This window comes from Salvelinus alpinus, chromosome 4, assembly GCF_045679555.1.
Source record: "Salvelinus alpinus chromosome 4, SLU_Salpinus.1, whole genome shotgun sequence".
NCBI lineage: Eukaryota > Metazoa > Chordata > Actinopteri > Salmoniformes > Salmonidae > Salvelinus > Salvelinus alpinus.
The window spans coordinates 84401409-84415569 of NC_092089.1; the positions used below are offsets into that span (position 1 = coordinate 84401409).

Consider the following 14161-nt stretch of genomic DNA (forward strand, 5'->3'; position numbering starts at 1 on the left):
AAAAAAATAAGGTTTGCCTGTTTTGCATGTTATTTTGTCATTAATACATGTCACATATCAGTTTGCAAACAATGTAACAATTATATATATTTTGTGTTAATAAAGCCGCATACAAACATGGTCTCTTTTTTTGGTTTCTTGAGTAAGGCAGCTCCAAAACTCAGGTGTTTCAGTCTAGCTCAGTGCTTTCTGTGGTGGTGGGCCAAGCCAGCAGAAAATACTGAGTGTTGCGCCGTGATTGGCTCAGTGATCTGTCACTCATGGGGACACTACGTCACCAACAAGTCTAACACTGAACCCAAACTGGCTGCGCGCGTGCGCCATCGTGCATACATTTATTTTGTCCCCCCACACCAAACGCGATCACGACACACAGGTTAAAATATCAAAACAAACTCTGAACCAATTATATTAATTTGGGGACAGGTCGAAAAACATTAAACATTTATGGCAATTTAGATAGTTAGCTTGCACTTGCTAGCTAATTTGTCCTATTTAGCTAGCTTGCTGTTGCTAGCTAATTTGTCCTGGGATATAAACATTGAGTTGTTATTTTACCTGAAATGCACAAGGTCCTCTACTCTGGCAATTAATCCACACATAAAATGGTCAACTAAATCGTTTCTAGTCATCTTTCTTCCTTCCAGGCTTTTTCTTCTCTTGACTTTATATTGCGATTGGCAACTTTCATAAATTAGGTGCATTACCACCACTGACCTCGTTCGTCTTTCAGTCACCCATGTGGGTATAACCAATGAGGAGATGGCACGTGGGTACCTGCTTCTATAAACCAATGAGCAGATGGGAGAGGCAGGACTTGCAGCGCGATCTGGGTCAGAAATAGAACTCATATCTATTTTAGTCGTTGGCAACGCAGACGCTCGTTGGCGCGCGCGAGCAGTGTGGGTGCAATAATTGAATAACATAGATTTCTAAATTTATTTTTGCAACACTCGCGCGCGCGACGCAGGCGGTGTGGTCGGTCTGTAAGGGTAGAGCTAAAAAATTCAAGCCCCTTGGGTGCTGTCTTAGAGTTACTTTAGAAGTGCCCATCCAAGGCTCAAGGTCATTGCCCACAGATAAAATGACATAAAATCACGTTATATCTACAGTAGCTGTGATTGAACAGATCATGTCAACATCAAACTTTCAAAATCTTAGCTAGCCGTCTGCATTCTGTTGCTGTACATTTCATAAGTGCTGAACACATAGTTATATTGACTACGTCCATCTTACTGTAGCTCGCTCATTGTCTTCATCGAAATTATGGAATGCCTCACATCCGTTCATTGTTCCCTTATGCCATAGTTTGTACATCTCAATTGTCAGTAGAAACCACATTTGTTTAAGCAAGTCAGCAATATCAGCTATGTTTTTAAAAAAAAGGCAGTAAACGAGGCTGAATTAATTATTTCGCTGCCAGACAAGGCTACGCTGATAGCCAGGTGTAAGCGGCCATGCTTTCCATCTGGCTACCCCTACCCCGATCAACAGCCCTGTACCCCCCACAGCAACTCGCCCAAGCCTCCTCCATTTCTCCTTCACCCAAATCCAGATAGCTGATGTTCTGAAAGAGGTGCAAAATCCGGACCCCTACAAATCAGCCGGGCTAGACAATCGAGACCCTCTTTCTAAAATTATCTGCCGAGATTGTTGCAACCCCTATTACTAACCTGTTCAACCTCTCTTTCGTATCGTCTGAGATTCCCAAAGATTGGAAAGCTGCCGCGGTCATCCCCCTCTTCAAAGGGAGAGACACTCTAGACCCAAACTGCAACAGACCTATATCTATCCTACCCTGCCTTTCTAAGGTCTTCGAAAGCCAAGTTAACAAACAGATTACCGACCATTTCGAATCCCACCGTACCTTCTCCGCTATGCAATCTGGTTTCAAAGCTGGTCATGGGTGCACCTCAGCCATGCTCAAGGTCCTAAATGATATCATAACCGCCATTGATAAGAGACATTACTGTGCAGCCGTATTCATCGACCTGGCCAAGGCTTTCGACTCTGTCAATCACCACATTCTTATCGGCAGACTCAACAACCTTGGTTTCTCAAATGATTGCCTCGCCTGGTTCACCAACTACTTCTCTGATAGAGTTCAGTGGGTCAAATCGGAGGGCCTGTTGTCCGGACCTCTGGCAGTCTCTATGGGGGTGCCACAGGGTTCAATTCTTGGGCCGACTCTCTTCTCTGTATACATCAATGATGTCGCTCTTGCTGCTGGTGATTCTCTGATCCACCTCTATGCAAACGACACCATTCTGTATCCATCTGGCCCTTCTTTGGACACTGTGTTAACTTACCTCCTGACGAGCTTCAATGCCATACAACACTCCTTCCGTGGCCTCCAACTGCTCTTAAATGCAAGTAAAACTAAATGCATGCTCTTCAACTGATCGCTGCCCGCACCTGCCCGCCCGTGCAGCATCACTACTCTGGACAGTTCTGACTTAAAATATGTGGACAACTACAAATACCTAGGTGTCTGGTTAGACTGTAAACTCTCCTTCCAGACTCATTAAGTATCTCCAATCCAAAATTAAATCTAGAATCGGCTTCCTATTTGGCAACAAAGCATCCTTCACTCATGCTGCCAAACATACCCTCGTAAAACTGACCATCCTACCGATCCTCGACTTCGGCGATGTCATCTACAAAATAGCCTCCAACGCTCTACTCAACAAATTGGATGCAGTCTATCACAGTGCCATCCTTTTTGTCACCAAAGCCCCATATACTACCCACCACTGCGACCTGTACGCTCTCGTTTGGCTGGCCCTTGCTTCATACTCGTCGTCAAACCCACTGGCTCCAGGTCATCTACAAGTCTCTGCTAGGTAAAGCCCCGCCTTAACTCAGCTCACTGGTCACCATAGCAGCACCCACCCATAGCACGCTCTCCAGCAGGTATATCTCACTGGTCACCCCCAAAGCCAATTCTCCAGTTCTCTGCTGCCAATGACTGGAACGAACTGCAAAAATCACTGAAGCTGGAGACTCATATCTCCCTCACTAGCTTTAAGCACCAGCTGTCAGAGCAGCTCACAGATCACTGCATGTGTACATAGCCCATCTGTAAATAGCCCATCCAACTACCTCATCCCCATACTGTATTTATTTATTTATCTTGCTCCTTTGCACCCCAGTATCTCTACTTGCATATTCATCTTCTGCACATCTACCATTCCAGTGTTTAATTGCTAAATTGTAATTACTTCGCCACCATGGCCTATTTGTTGCGGTACCTCCCTTATCCTACATCATTTGCACACACTGTATATAGACTTTTTCTACTGTATTATTGACTGTATGTTTGTTTATTCCATGTGTAACTCTGTGTTGTTGTATGTGTCGAACTGCTTTGCTTTATCTAGGCCTGGTCGCAGTTGTAAATGAGAACTAGTTCTCAACTAGCCTACCTGGTTAAATAAAGGTGAAATAAAAAATAAAATAAAGGTGTAGCGGTGGTAAGGATTCACTCCATGGTGTTGAAAAGAAAGCTCTGCTGTTGGGACAGCTTTATGTAGGCCCTAACAGTTTGTGTGCACCGCTATTCGCCGTTATGGTGCAATTAATGTATTGTTTAGTGCTGTGTTGTGTTGTGTAGTGTAGTGTCTTTGCTGGCATGCATCTAAAAAAAAATGGGGGAGTTTTCTCCACCAAGATTTACATGCTAAAATCGCCACTGCATGTGGCCCATAACCTGTTTTTGAGAAATGTAATCATCAAATATCGTAAGAGCTTTCATTGTCTGCTTATATGCCATGCCCCCTTTATTTATTCTACGGTTCTGACTTGGTGTACAGGAAAAACACTGTAAGAACGGCCCATGTTCTGAATTCTGTCGCTGTACATTTCAAAAGTGCTGAACAAATAGTTATGACTACGTCCGTCTTAGCTCACTCATTGTCTTAATCGAAATTACGGATTGCCTCTTATCCACTTGTCATCCCCTTATGCCATAGTTTGTACATCTCAATTGTCAGTAGAAACCCCATTTGCAAGTCGTATATACAGTGGGGAGAACAAGTATTTGATACACTGCCGATTTTGCAGGTTTTCCTACTTACAAAGCATGTAGAGGTCTGTAATTTTTTATCATAGGTACACTTCAACTGTGAGAGACGGAATCTAAAACAAAAATCCAGAAAATCACATTGTATGATTTTTAAGTAATTAATTTGCATTTTATTGCATGACATTTGTATTATTACCATGCATGAGATCCCCACATTGTAGCCTGTACATTTAATATATTCACTGATCATGTACTCTACCTTTGCAAATAAAGGTGCAGTTCAGGTATGAATGTCTGAGATTCTTTTTCAGTCATATCCAATACCAGGAGTATCAAATTCCAGTATTTGAATGATGCTGTGTCTGCATGTATGTATTACAATTATACACTTCAACAGTGTTTACCAATCCTGGGACATCAATGGGTACACATTGTAACTATGCAATAGACTAGAAACATGATTTAACTAGTTAAAGGCTGATGTTTAATTCATATATACAGAAATATAATTTTAAAAATAGTACACTACACTTCCTATGCATCATGTAAATACTCTAAAACCGGTTCATCTCAATATCTAATTTCCTTCATCTGCATTGATCTGATAAACACAGGATAGGTATAGTATTTCATCAAATGAGACTTAATTTCAACCTGTAGAGAAAGTGAAACGCTTTATTGAAAGAAGTTCATTATCCAAGTGTTATAAATGCATAATACTTGCATTATAAATATTATAATTGTAATATTATATTTATAAATACAAGTACAATCTGCACTTAAATGCACATCTGGTGTGCATTATAAAAACAGAGGAAGAAAGAGGTGGCGAGAAAGGTGTAAAAGACAGAAAGGGAAAGAGGTAAAAACAGAGAAGCAGGTGAGAAGCATATGATTAATGAATCACAGTGCTACCCTAATATTCTCTCAGTTCATCACAATTACATAATAGTGCCTCTAGTGGTGTCTCCTAACCAGCCTTTGGCTCCTAGTTGGCCCGAAGGTTATCTTAAGAGCGGGTGAGGTGGCGATGACAGGACTGGGGGTTGGCATCCTCTCTTACATCAAAACATACCTGCAGACGAGAGACAGATGGAGAAAGAGAGAGCATGTTTAAGCCTTGTGTTTTTTTATTTATTCTAACACTGTCAGTCATCATAATCATCAGGAGGTGAAATGCAAAACTGGCCTTGGATCATTAACTCTGGGACTACTACATCTCTATCTGTATTTCAATGTAAAGCATATCTTTAATAATACTTCCTGTTGACCCGACCAAGTGACCTCTCACCTCTGATCATGTTGTGCCCTCTATGTAGCCTGTTCAGATGCGGGAGGGGTTCACCGACACATCTGATATAACCTAGAGGATTTAGGGAGAAGGGGAGAGAGGGATAAAATGAAGTACTTTATGCTGAAAAACATGCACAGACAGACAAGGACAAATAATATAGCGTAGTTATAGAAATAATGAAGTGTCTTACTATTCTCCATGGTTGGCCCTCATGCCTATTCTTTGGATGTGGAAGGAGCCACAGTTATACACCTGAGCCTGCTTACTGCACAACACAATCCATCAATCAGATTGATACATGAGTGTGTAGGTGTGGGTTATAGGGTGTCTAACTGTTAAAATAGCCCGTTTTGTTTTTGTATAGACATCACACCCTTACCTAAACAGCACCCTCAACTGAGAAGTAGAAATCAAATGGAGAGAAACTGGGAATTGAATAACTGCAGTTGACATAGCTAAGTAAATGGAAGAATACTCTCATTGAAATGTGGATGGCTCTTAAAAGATTCTTTGGTTGTGCATAGTGTAGTCTATGGTTTTGCCAGGAAACAGCACCCTCTTTGAAGAAGTAGGAGGTGAAGATCTCCCGCACACGGATTGCCTCTTGCTGCGTTGTTGGACCCCATCCTTGAAACATCGTGCAGAGCAGCAGACCTCTCCTCTGGCACACGACGGCGAGCTGCAGATCCCCTCCTGGTCCTCGTGTTCATCCTCAAGAAGTTATGCAGGACACAGGTAGCCTTCACATGCCTGAATTCCCCCAGGAGGCAGTCCGAGATGGCCATGGTCACTCAACCTTGCAGTGCCCTACACGGTAACTGTAGACAATCGTTTTGAACGAATCTCCAGTTACAAGGTATCTGTAGGAATATGAAAGATAATGTCATTAGACTTTTACATCACCAGTTCATTGTGGATTACTAAAGTATAATACCACTTATAACATCATGATAACATTGGATAGATGCAGGTGCACGTGCATGTGTAGCCTGTGACAATAGCAGGATCATATCAAGGATGGCATCACAAACTAATAAATAAATACCACTTGAAGCTTGATGATGAGTTGATCATTTGAATCAGCTGTGTAGTGCAAAAACGTGCACCCCTTTGAGTTCCCAGGACCAGGACTGAGAACCACCATGCTTCATTGGGACCTCTTCATCTGCAGACAGGCTTTCACAGCTCTCTGTATCAGAGGACGGAAAACCTCACAAGAAACAGATTTCATTACACTCAAATTAGACAGGCACTGAAAATTATGTTACTATTATCTCCGTCCTCACTTCTGGGGACTGGAACTACACAAAAGTACCTGCCCTATCCAAAATAGTCTACTCCCTCACTTTGACAGTTGGGGCTGCTATCCTTTCACCCTCCTCCATGGCTTTTAGCTAGCTACCTACAAATGCATTTGGAGTTTGTTTTTTACAGTGATAAATACATTGATAGCTAGATAATATGAAGTTAGCTAGCTAAGTGAATTACATATCACCATCTGCCTATGTAAAGTTGGCTAGATAGCTAGCTAGCTACGTTAGCAGCTCATTTGAGTTAGCATGCACTATAGCTAGTTATCTAATAATGCATCTGTTTTTTTACATTTTCAAAATGTATTTACTTACTTGAATAGGTTCTCCCCAGCCATGTGTACAATTGGAAACAGGGCAGAAAAGTTTGTCACCAGAGCATATTACTATTTCCCTGTGAATAAATTCATGAAATGGAGAACGGATTAAACTATTGACCCATATAATAACCAGACCTTCAGACAAACTTGCTGTGCTGAATTCTTGACGCACAATCGGACGTGCTGCCACATGCTGCCAGCACGCCCAGAAGAGAGCCACTCTGGGCGGCCTAAGCAGCACGTGGCAATTTACCGCATGCTAGTGTACACGAGCTGTCCTGCCTAATGAGCAGGCTGGCCCTGGCGCCATACTACCATACCCTGTTCAGAGGCACTTACATATTTTGTCTTGCTCATTCACCCTCTGAATGGCACATATACACAATCCATGTCTCAATTGTCTCAAGCATTAAAAATCCTCATTTAACCTGTCTCCTCCCCTTCATCTACACTGATTGAAGTTAACAAGTGACATCAATAAGGGATCATAGCTTTCTCCTGGATTCACCTGGTCAGTCTATGTCATGGAAAGAGCAGGTGTTCTTAATGTTTGTACACTCAGTGTATATTTGGGGAAGGGTATAAAACAATTTCTAGAGTGTTGAACGTTATCAAGAGCACAGTGGTCTCCATCATTGGGAAATGGAAAAAAAATGGAACTACCCAGACTCTGCCTAGAGCTGTCAGTCATGCCAAACTGAGCAACCGGGCAAGAAGGACCTTGGCCAGGGAGGTAACCAAGAACCCAAGGACCACTTTGACAGAACTACAATGTTCCTTGGCTGAGATGGGAGAACCTGCCAGAAGGACAACAGTCTCTACAGCCATTCACCAATCTGGGCATTTTGAGAGTGGCCAGACGGAAGCCACTCCTAAAAAAAAGGCACGTGACGGCATACCTGGAGTTTGCAAAAAGGCACGTGAAAGACTGGCAAAAGATTATGTGGTCTGATGAGACAAAAATGTAACTCTTTGGCCTGAATGCAAAGCGCTATGTCTGGAGAAAACCAGGCACAGCACATCAACCGTCTGGTCCCATCCCTACCGTGAAGCATGGTAGTGGCAGCATCATGCTATGGGGATGCTATTCAGGGACTGGGAGACTGGTAATGATAGAGGGAACAATGAATGGAGCCAAATACAGGAACATTATTGATGAGAAACTGCTTCAGAGAGCCAACAACCTTAGACCTGGGCGAAGATTTACGTTCCAACAAGACAATGACCCCAAGCATACAGCCAAAGGAACGCTGGAACGGCTTCAGAACAATAAATGTGAAAGTCCTTGAGGGGCCAAGCCAAAGTCCATTGAAAATCTGTGGAAAGACTTGAAGGTTGCTGTTCCCTGCCGCTTCCCATCTAATTTAACAGAGCTTGAGAAAATCTGCAAGGAGGAATGGGAGAAAATCCCCAAATCCAGATGTGCAAAATGGATACAGACGACTGTAATCGCCACCAAATGTGCTTCTACCTATTCTATTGACTCAGGGGTGTGAATGCTTACAGTATGTACATTAGATATTTCTGTATTTAACTTTCGAAAAACATGTTGTTTTCACTTTGTCATTGTGGTGTATTGTGTGTAGATATGTGAGAACAAAAATATAAACGCAACATGTAAAGTGTTGGTCCCATGTTTCATGAGCTGAAATAAAGATCCCAGAAATTTGTTTACATTCCTGTTAGTGAGCATTTCTCCTTTGCCAAGATAATCCATCCACCTGACAGGTGTGGCTTATCAAGAAACTGATTAAACAGCATGATCATTACACAGGTGCTGGGGACAATAAAAGCCCACTCTAAAATGTGCAGTTTTGTCACACAACACAATGCCACAGATGTCTCAAGTTTTAAGCGAGCATGCAATTGGCATGATGACTGCAGGAATGTCCACCAGTGCTGTTAATTTCTGTACCATAAGCTGCCTCCAATGTCGTTTTAGAGAATTTTGCAGTATGTCCATCCGACTTCACAACCGCAGACCACGTGTAACCATGCCAGCCCACGTCTTCCACATCTGGCTTCTTCACCTGCAGGATCGTCAGACTAGCCACCCAAACAGCTGATGAAACTGAGGAGTATTTATGTCTGTAATAAAGCACTTTTGTGGGGAAAGACTCATTCTGATTGCCTGAGCCTGGCTCCACAGTGGGTGGGCCTATGTCCTCCCAGGCCCACCAATAGCTGTGCCGCTGCCCAGTCATGTGAAATCCAAAGATTAGGCCCTACTTAATTTATTTCAATTGAATGATTTCCTTATATGAACTGTAACTCAGTAGAAATCGTTGAAATTGTTGCATGTTGCTTTTATATTTTAGTTACGTATATACGAACTCTGTAACGGTTTTAAAATCCCCAATGGCCTCATGGTAACATCCCTGAGCAGTTTCATTCCTGTCCTGCAGCTCAGTTCAGAAGGATGACAATATTTTTGATGTGTCTGGGTGGTTTAATATATCATCCACTGCATAATTATTCACCTGACCATGCTTAACGAGATATTCAATGTCTCATTTGTTATTGTTACCCATCTACCAATTACTGCCCTTTTTTACAAGGCTTTTGAAAAGTTCTCTGGTAGTTTAATCTGTGCTTTGAAATTCAATACTTAACTGAGGGACCTTACAAATGTTGTAAGTTTGAGGGATAGAGGAAGGGTTAGTCATAAACAATCATGTCAACCCATTTATTTCATACAGAGTTTATTTAACTTTTGATGTGATTTGTTAAGCCACATTTTGCTCCTGAACTAATTTAGGCTTGCCTAAACAAAGGTGCTGAATACTTATGCAACAACTGACTATAGTTATTTCATGTTGTATTAATCTTACAAAAATATATAATTTTTCACTTTGATATTACAGAATATTTTGTGTATATTGTTGACAAAAAAAGACAATTGAATCCTACTTGAAGCACAATAAAATGTGAAGAAATCCAAGGGTTCTGAATACTTTGCAAGGCACTGTATTTCCACACTATGAGGTTGGTATAATACTGTCAGAATGCTGATAACACCCTTTGTGGTTAAGAGCTGTTTGAAAAGACAGCCTGAAATTTCAGCATGTATTGGCTGGATGGAGTTTAGGCCTGCCTGGTGACAACACCAGGTGGTAAATCAGTTAATAGACCAATAATGAAGAGAGTTCCAAAACTCTCTGCCAATAACAGCACATTTTCTGTTTTCCCCTCTTCACTCAGACCACTCCTAGACAGTCTGAGCAAAATTATTGCTTGAGAAATTACTCTTGGCAAAGTAACTATTTTTGACCGTGTTAATTGAAAACAATCACAGTAAGGTACTTAATTGTTACCCACAATTATATTGATATTGAGCTAAAAATGGCTGCATTGGACCTTTAAACATCCCTATCTCAAACTTGAAAAACATACCATGCTGCAATTAACAATAAATCTCTTTATGTCTCTGTGCATCCGAGGTAAAAACACAATCAATAGGCCTTCAATTAAACTCAACATAACGTGAAAACATACTCAATGGCCAGTTTATTAGGTACACCCATCTAGTAAATAAATCTGGCACCCCAATGGTGGAACAAACTCCCACACGACGCCAGGTCAGCGGAATCAATCACCACCTTCCGGAGACACCTGAAACCCCACCTCTTTAAGGAATACCTAGGATAGGATAAAGTAATCCTTCCCCCCCCCCCCCCCCCCTTAGAGTTAGATGCACTATTGTAAAGTGGTTGTTCCACTGGACATCATAAGGTGAATGCACCAACTTGTAAGTCGCTCTGGATAAGAGCGTCTGCTAAATGACTTAAATGTAAATGTAAATAAAGGTTAAATAAAAATGTAAAGTACCGCGTCGGACTCCCTTTTGCCCATTCCATCTTATCCCAAAGATACTCTATTGGGTTGAGGTCTGGGGACTGACCAGGCCACTCAAGTAAACTGAAATCGCTGTCATGTTCCAGGCGATGTTTTTCCACTCCTAAATTGTCCAGTGTTGGTAATCGAATGCCCACTGGAGCCGCTTCTTGTTGTTTTTAGCTGATAGCAGTGGAACACGGTGTGGTCGTCTGCTGTCATAGCCCAATCCATGACAGGGATCTCCGGGTTGTGCCTCCCCAGTTGCCGTTCTGCGCTCCACTGATGTACTGCGCCGTTATTGGTTTGTTTGTGGCCTGCCTGTTAGCTTCCACGATTCTTGCCATTCTCCTTCATCACCGAGCTGTTTTCATCCACAGGATTGCTGCTTACCAGGATTGCTGCTTACCTTGTTTGTCACACCATTCTCGAGAAACCCTAGACACTGTCGTGCATGAAAATCCCAGGAGGGCAGACGTTTCTGAGATACTGGCACCGACGATCATAACACACTGAAAGTCGCTTAGGTCACTCGTTTAGCCCAAATAGAACAGTAACTGAATGCCTCGATGCCTGCCTGCTTTATATAGCAAGCCACGGCCACGTGACTCATTGTCTGTAGGAGCGATCCACTTTCGTCAACGGGATGGTGTACTTAATAAACTGTCCACCAAGTGTACATGTGTGGTTTGGCAAGGCAGGTTTTGTAGGTAACTAAATCAAAGGCACACTCAATCAGGACAAATAACAATGAAAAGAGTGGACATCAACATCATTATAAAGACTTGTTCCAGCACTAGTAAGTGTGGGGGATCTCCTTCCAAATCAACAATCCTACCTTCACAGCAAACCTCAGCAAGAAATCAATACAGTACAATCAATGAACAATCAAAACAATCATCATTTCAGTGGACTCACATTTCAATGCTCATTTCATTGTTTTAACTGCGGAGGCAAGCAAACCAATAAACACATGCTTTCTCATTTAGCTGATTGACTTAGGTAATGGATCAAATAATGTCGGCACATAGACAATGGGTCAAAGTACCACAGAGCAACCTTGAGATAATGCAGCTACACTGCCGTCCCACCCACCGACTCACTGACTCAGCAAACAGGGAAAGCAGTGGGTGAAGAGGCTTTCAGATTTACAGTCAACTTCTCCACGAAGGCCACACCCCCCGCCTGCACTGCAAGGTGTCACTGTCATCATCACACACCTGTGTCCGTCACATTACCAGGGTTACCGTGAGCGGTTGGGATCCAGCTCCAGTGACTCTGTGACCTGGAAGTGGATGCCGTCCCCAGGCAGTGGGGAGGGGATGAGTGGGCAGAGCCAGCAGATGTACCAGCGGGTACCCAGGCCGTGACGCAAATTGCCCAGTAATCCCAGGTTGTAGGGCCTGCGGATGGAGTACCACTCTCTGGTGGTCTGGCCTCGCAGGAGGAGGAAGAGGTGGAAGAAGAGGAAGGCTGCCACCAGCAGGAAGCCCAACACACAGGTGTCTGCGATGAAGGCAAAGGCAAAGGCCCGTGCTGTCACCTGACCTGGAGGAGAGGAGAGGCGAGAGAGGGTCAGATAATAGTACAACGCTCACACACAAATACACCTCTCTCTGTATTGCAGACACACACACTTTATCTCTCTCGCTCACACACACACACACGCACACACACACACACCTCTCACTCGCTCTCTATCTCTCCCTCTCTATTTCTCTCACACACCCTCCCCCTCTCTCCCTCCCCCTCCCAGTCTAACCAGAGACGAGCATGATCCAGGGCATGAGAAGTAGCAGGATGCTGTGCAGCGTGACTCCTTCCTTCAGGATGATGATGAAGACCTCAGCGTTCATCACTACAGCGTACAGCAGCCCCATCCACATGAACAGCAGACAGCTGAGGAAGTAGCGGTAGTTACGGAAGCCCACACACTGGCCGAAGAACACACAGTGGTGGTCTCTTCTCAGAACACACACCTTACAGTCATAGCAGTGGGAGCACCGCGGGGGAGTGTGGGTCTCACATGTGTAGCAGTACCTGTGGGTGGAATAGATGTGTGTTACAATGTAATAACTGCAGGTATAACAGCGTCATGAACACTGGGGAAATAATATTTGAATAATGAGAACAATCTCTAGCCCCATAACATTTTCTGAATACCACCAGCCTACTAATGAGAAAATACCTCCGGTCATCATTGCATTGTCTCAACACACATGTGATTCAACCAGTCTTAACAGTTTGTTTGTCTTAACGATGAACCATTATGTCTGTTTAGATTACCTCCAGCCTTGTGCCATGCCTTCTGAGCCCAGGAACACTCCTTGAATGCTGGGGCTGGTTTTCAGAAACAGCGAGGCGTTCCATGTGATGTTGCCAAACATGAAGTACTGCACGAGGAGGTGCAGAGTCTTCCACACGGTAGACCACTGGGTCTTCTTCTGGTCCGGTTGGAGCGGCGCCTCGACCAGGACCAGGTAGCTCACCTCCGCCGTGATGGAGAACACGAGAACGGTGTTCAGAAAGATGGGCAGGTGGAGACACGTCTTCTCCACGCGATCCCACACCCGACCTGCGAAGCTAAACCACGTCATGGTGCCTTGTCGGTCTTGTGTTCTCTATGCTTCCTTGTTGTCTCCACTCTGTTTTGATTTGAACTAACACGATATCTGACAGGCGAATGAAAAGGGGTGTGTGTGTGTGTGATCTGATGCTGACGTTAGCGATTTAGTGAGTAAAATAAACTAAACTACAATTTGTTTGTTGTCATTAACATTAATCGGTGTGTGGATAAGCGCTGGTGGTATTTTCACCAAAAGCGTCTTCATTAAACAAATGAAATGGAGCTGTCAGTGTATCCTGTGTTACATGAAAAACTGTCCCCCATATTTTAACATAGCGCGTAAATGATCCGTGTGAAATGACTAAAGGACTGTACTACAACAAAAATTTGTCATGTGCATTTACAGTAAAATAAACTCTCCTAAATATGAACGTTTATTATTTACTATCAGACATTCAAATTACATTACTTTCATTTTATTGAGGTTATTGATTAGTGTAACATTGTTTGTCCTATATATTTTCTTACTCATAGTGACGACAGCAAATATACTAAGGTTTCTCCAATTCATCTGTGATGACAGTAATGTCAATATGCCCCATGTTCCTCCCCCTATAAGAGAGTAATCCAACTAACCCTTAATCCATGTTAATCCCAGGCGGCTGTTTGTGAGCCTTCGATTTCAAAGGTTTGTGGTTCCTGTCATGCCAGTAGTGAAAGATAAATGATGTCTACCTGGTATATGGACGGTGCCGAGGATAACCGAGGTGTTTATACAAAACAGGGACCAGAAGGTCTGCTACAGAGGTGAGA

At 43.1% G+C, this 14161-nt stretch overlaps 1 protein-coding gene and 1 long non-coding RNA gene across 3 annotated transcripts; both read right to left on the bottom strand.

The window, feature by feature from the left end:
• Window positions 1–4059: 4059 nt before the first annotated feature.
• Window positions 4060–7092, bottom strand: LOC139572527 (uncharacterized). 2 transcript variants are annotated; one of them, XR_011674447.1, is made up of 5 exons: window positions 6944–7092; window positions 6364–6528; window positions 5509–6178; window positions 5316–5387; window positions 4061–5099 (listed from the first exon to the last, which is right to left on the bottom strand). It is a non-coding gene; the product is annotated as an uncharacterized lncRNA (long non-coding RNA). The 2 variants fall into 2 exon arrangements; XR_011674446.1 differs by having other exon boundaries at window positions 4060–5099; window positions 5316–6178.
• Window positions 7093–9899: 2807 nt separating this feature from the next.
• zdhhc24 (zinc finger DHHC-type containing 24) lies at window positions 9900–13657 on the bottom strand. Its single transcript, XM_071399307.1, has 3 exons — window positions 13069–13657; window positions 12545–12822; window positions 9900–12330 (listed from the first exon to the last, which is right to left on the bottom strand). The coding sequence occupies exons 1-3, from the start codon at window positions 13377–13379 to the stop codon at window positions 12026–12028; spliced, it is 894 nt and encodes a 297-aa protein (XP_071255408.1). The 5' UTR covers window positions 13380–13657; the 3' UTR covers window positions 9900–12025.
• Between the last annotated feature and the right edge of the window lie 504 nt (window positions 13658–14161).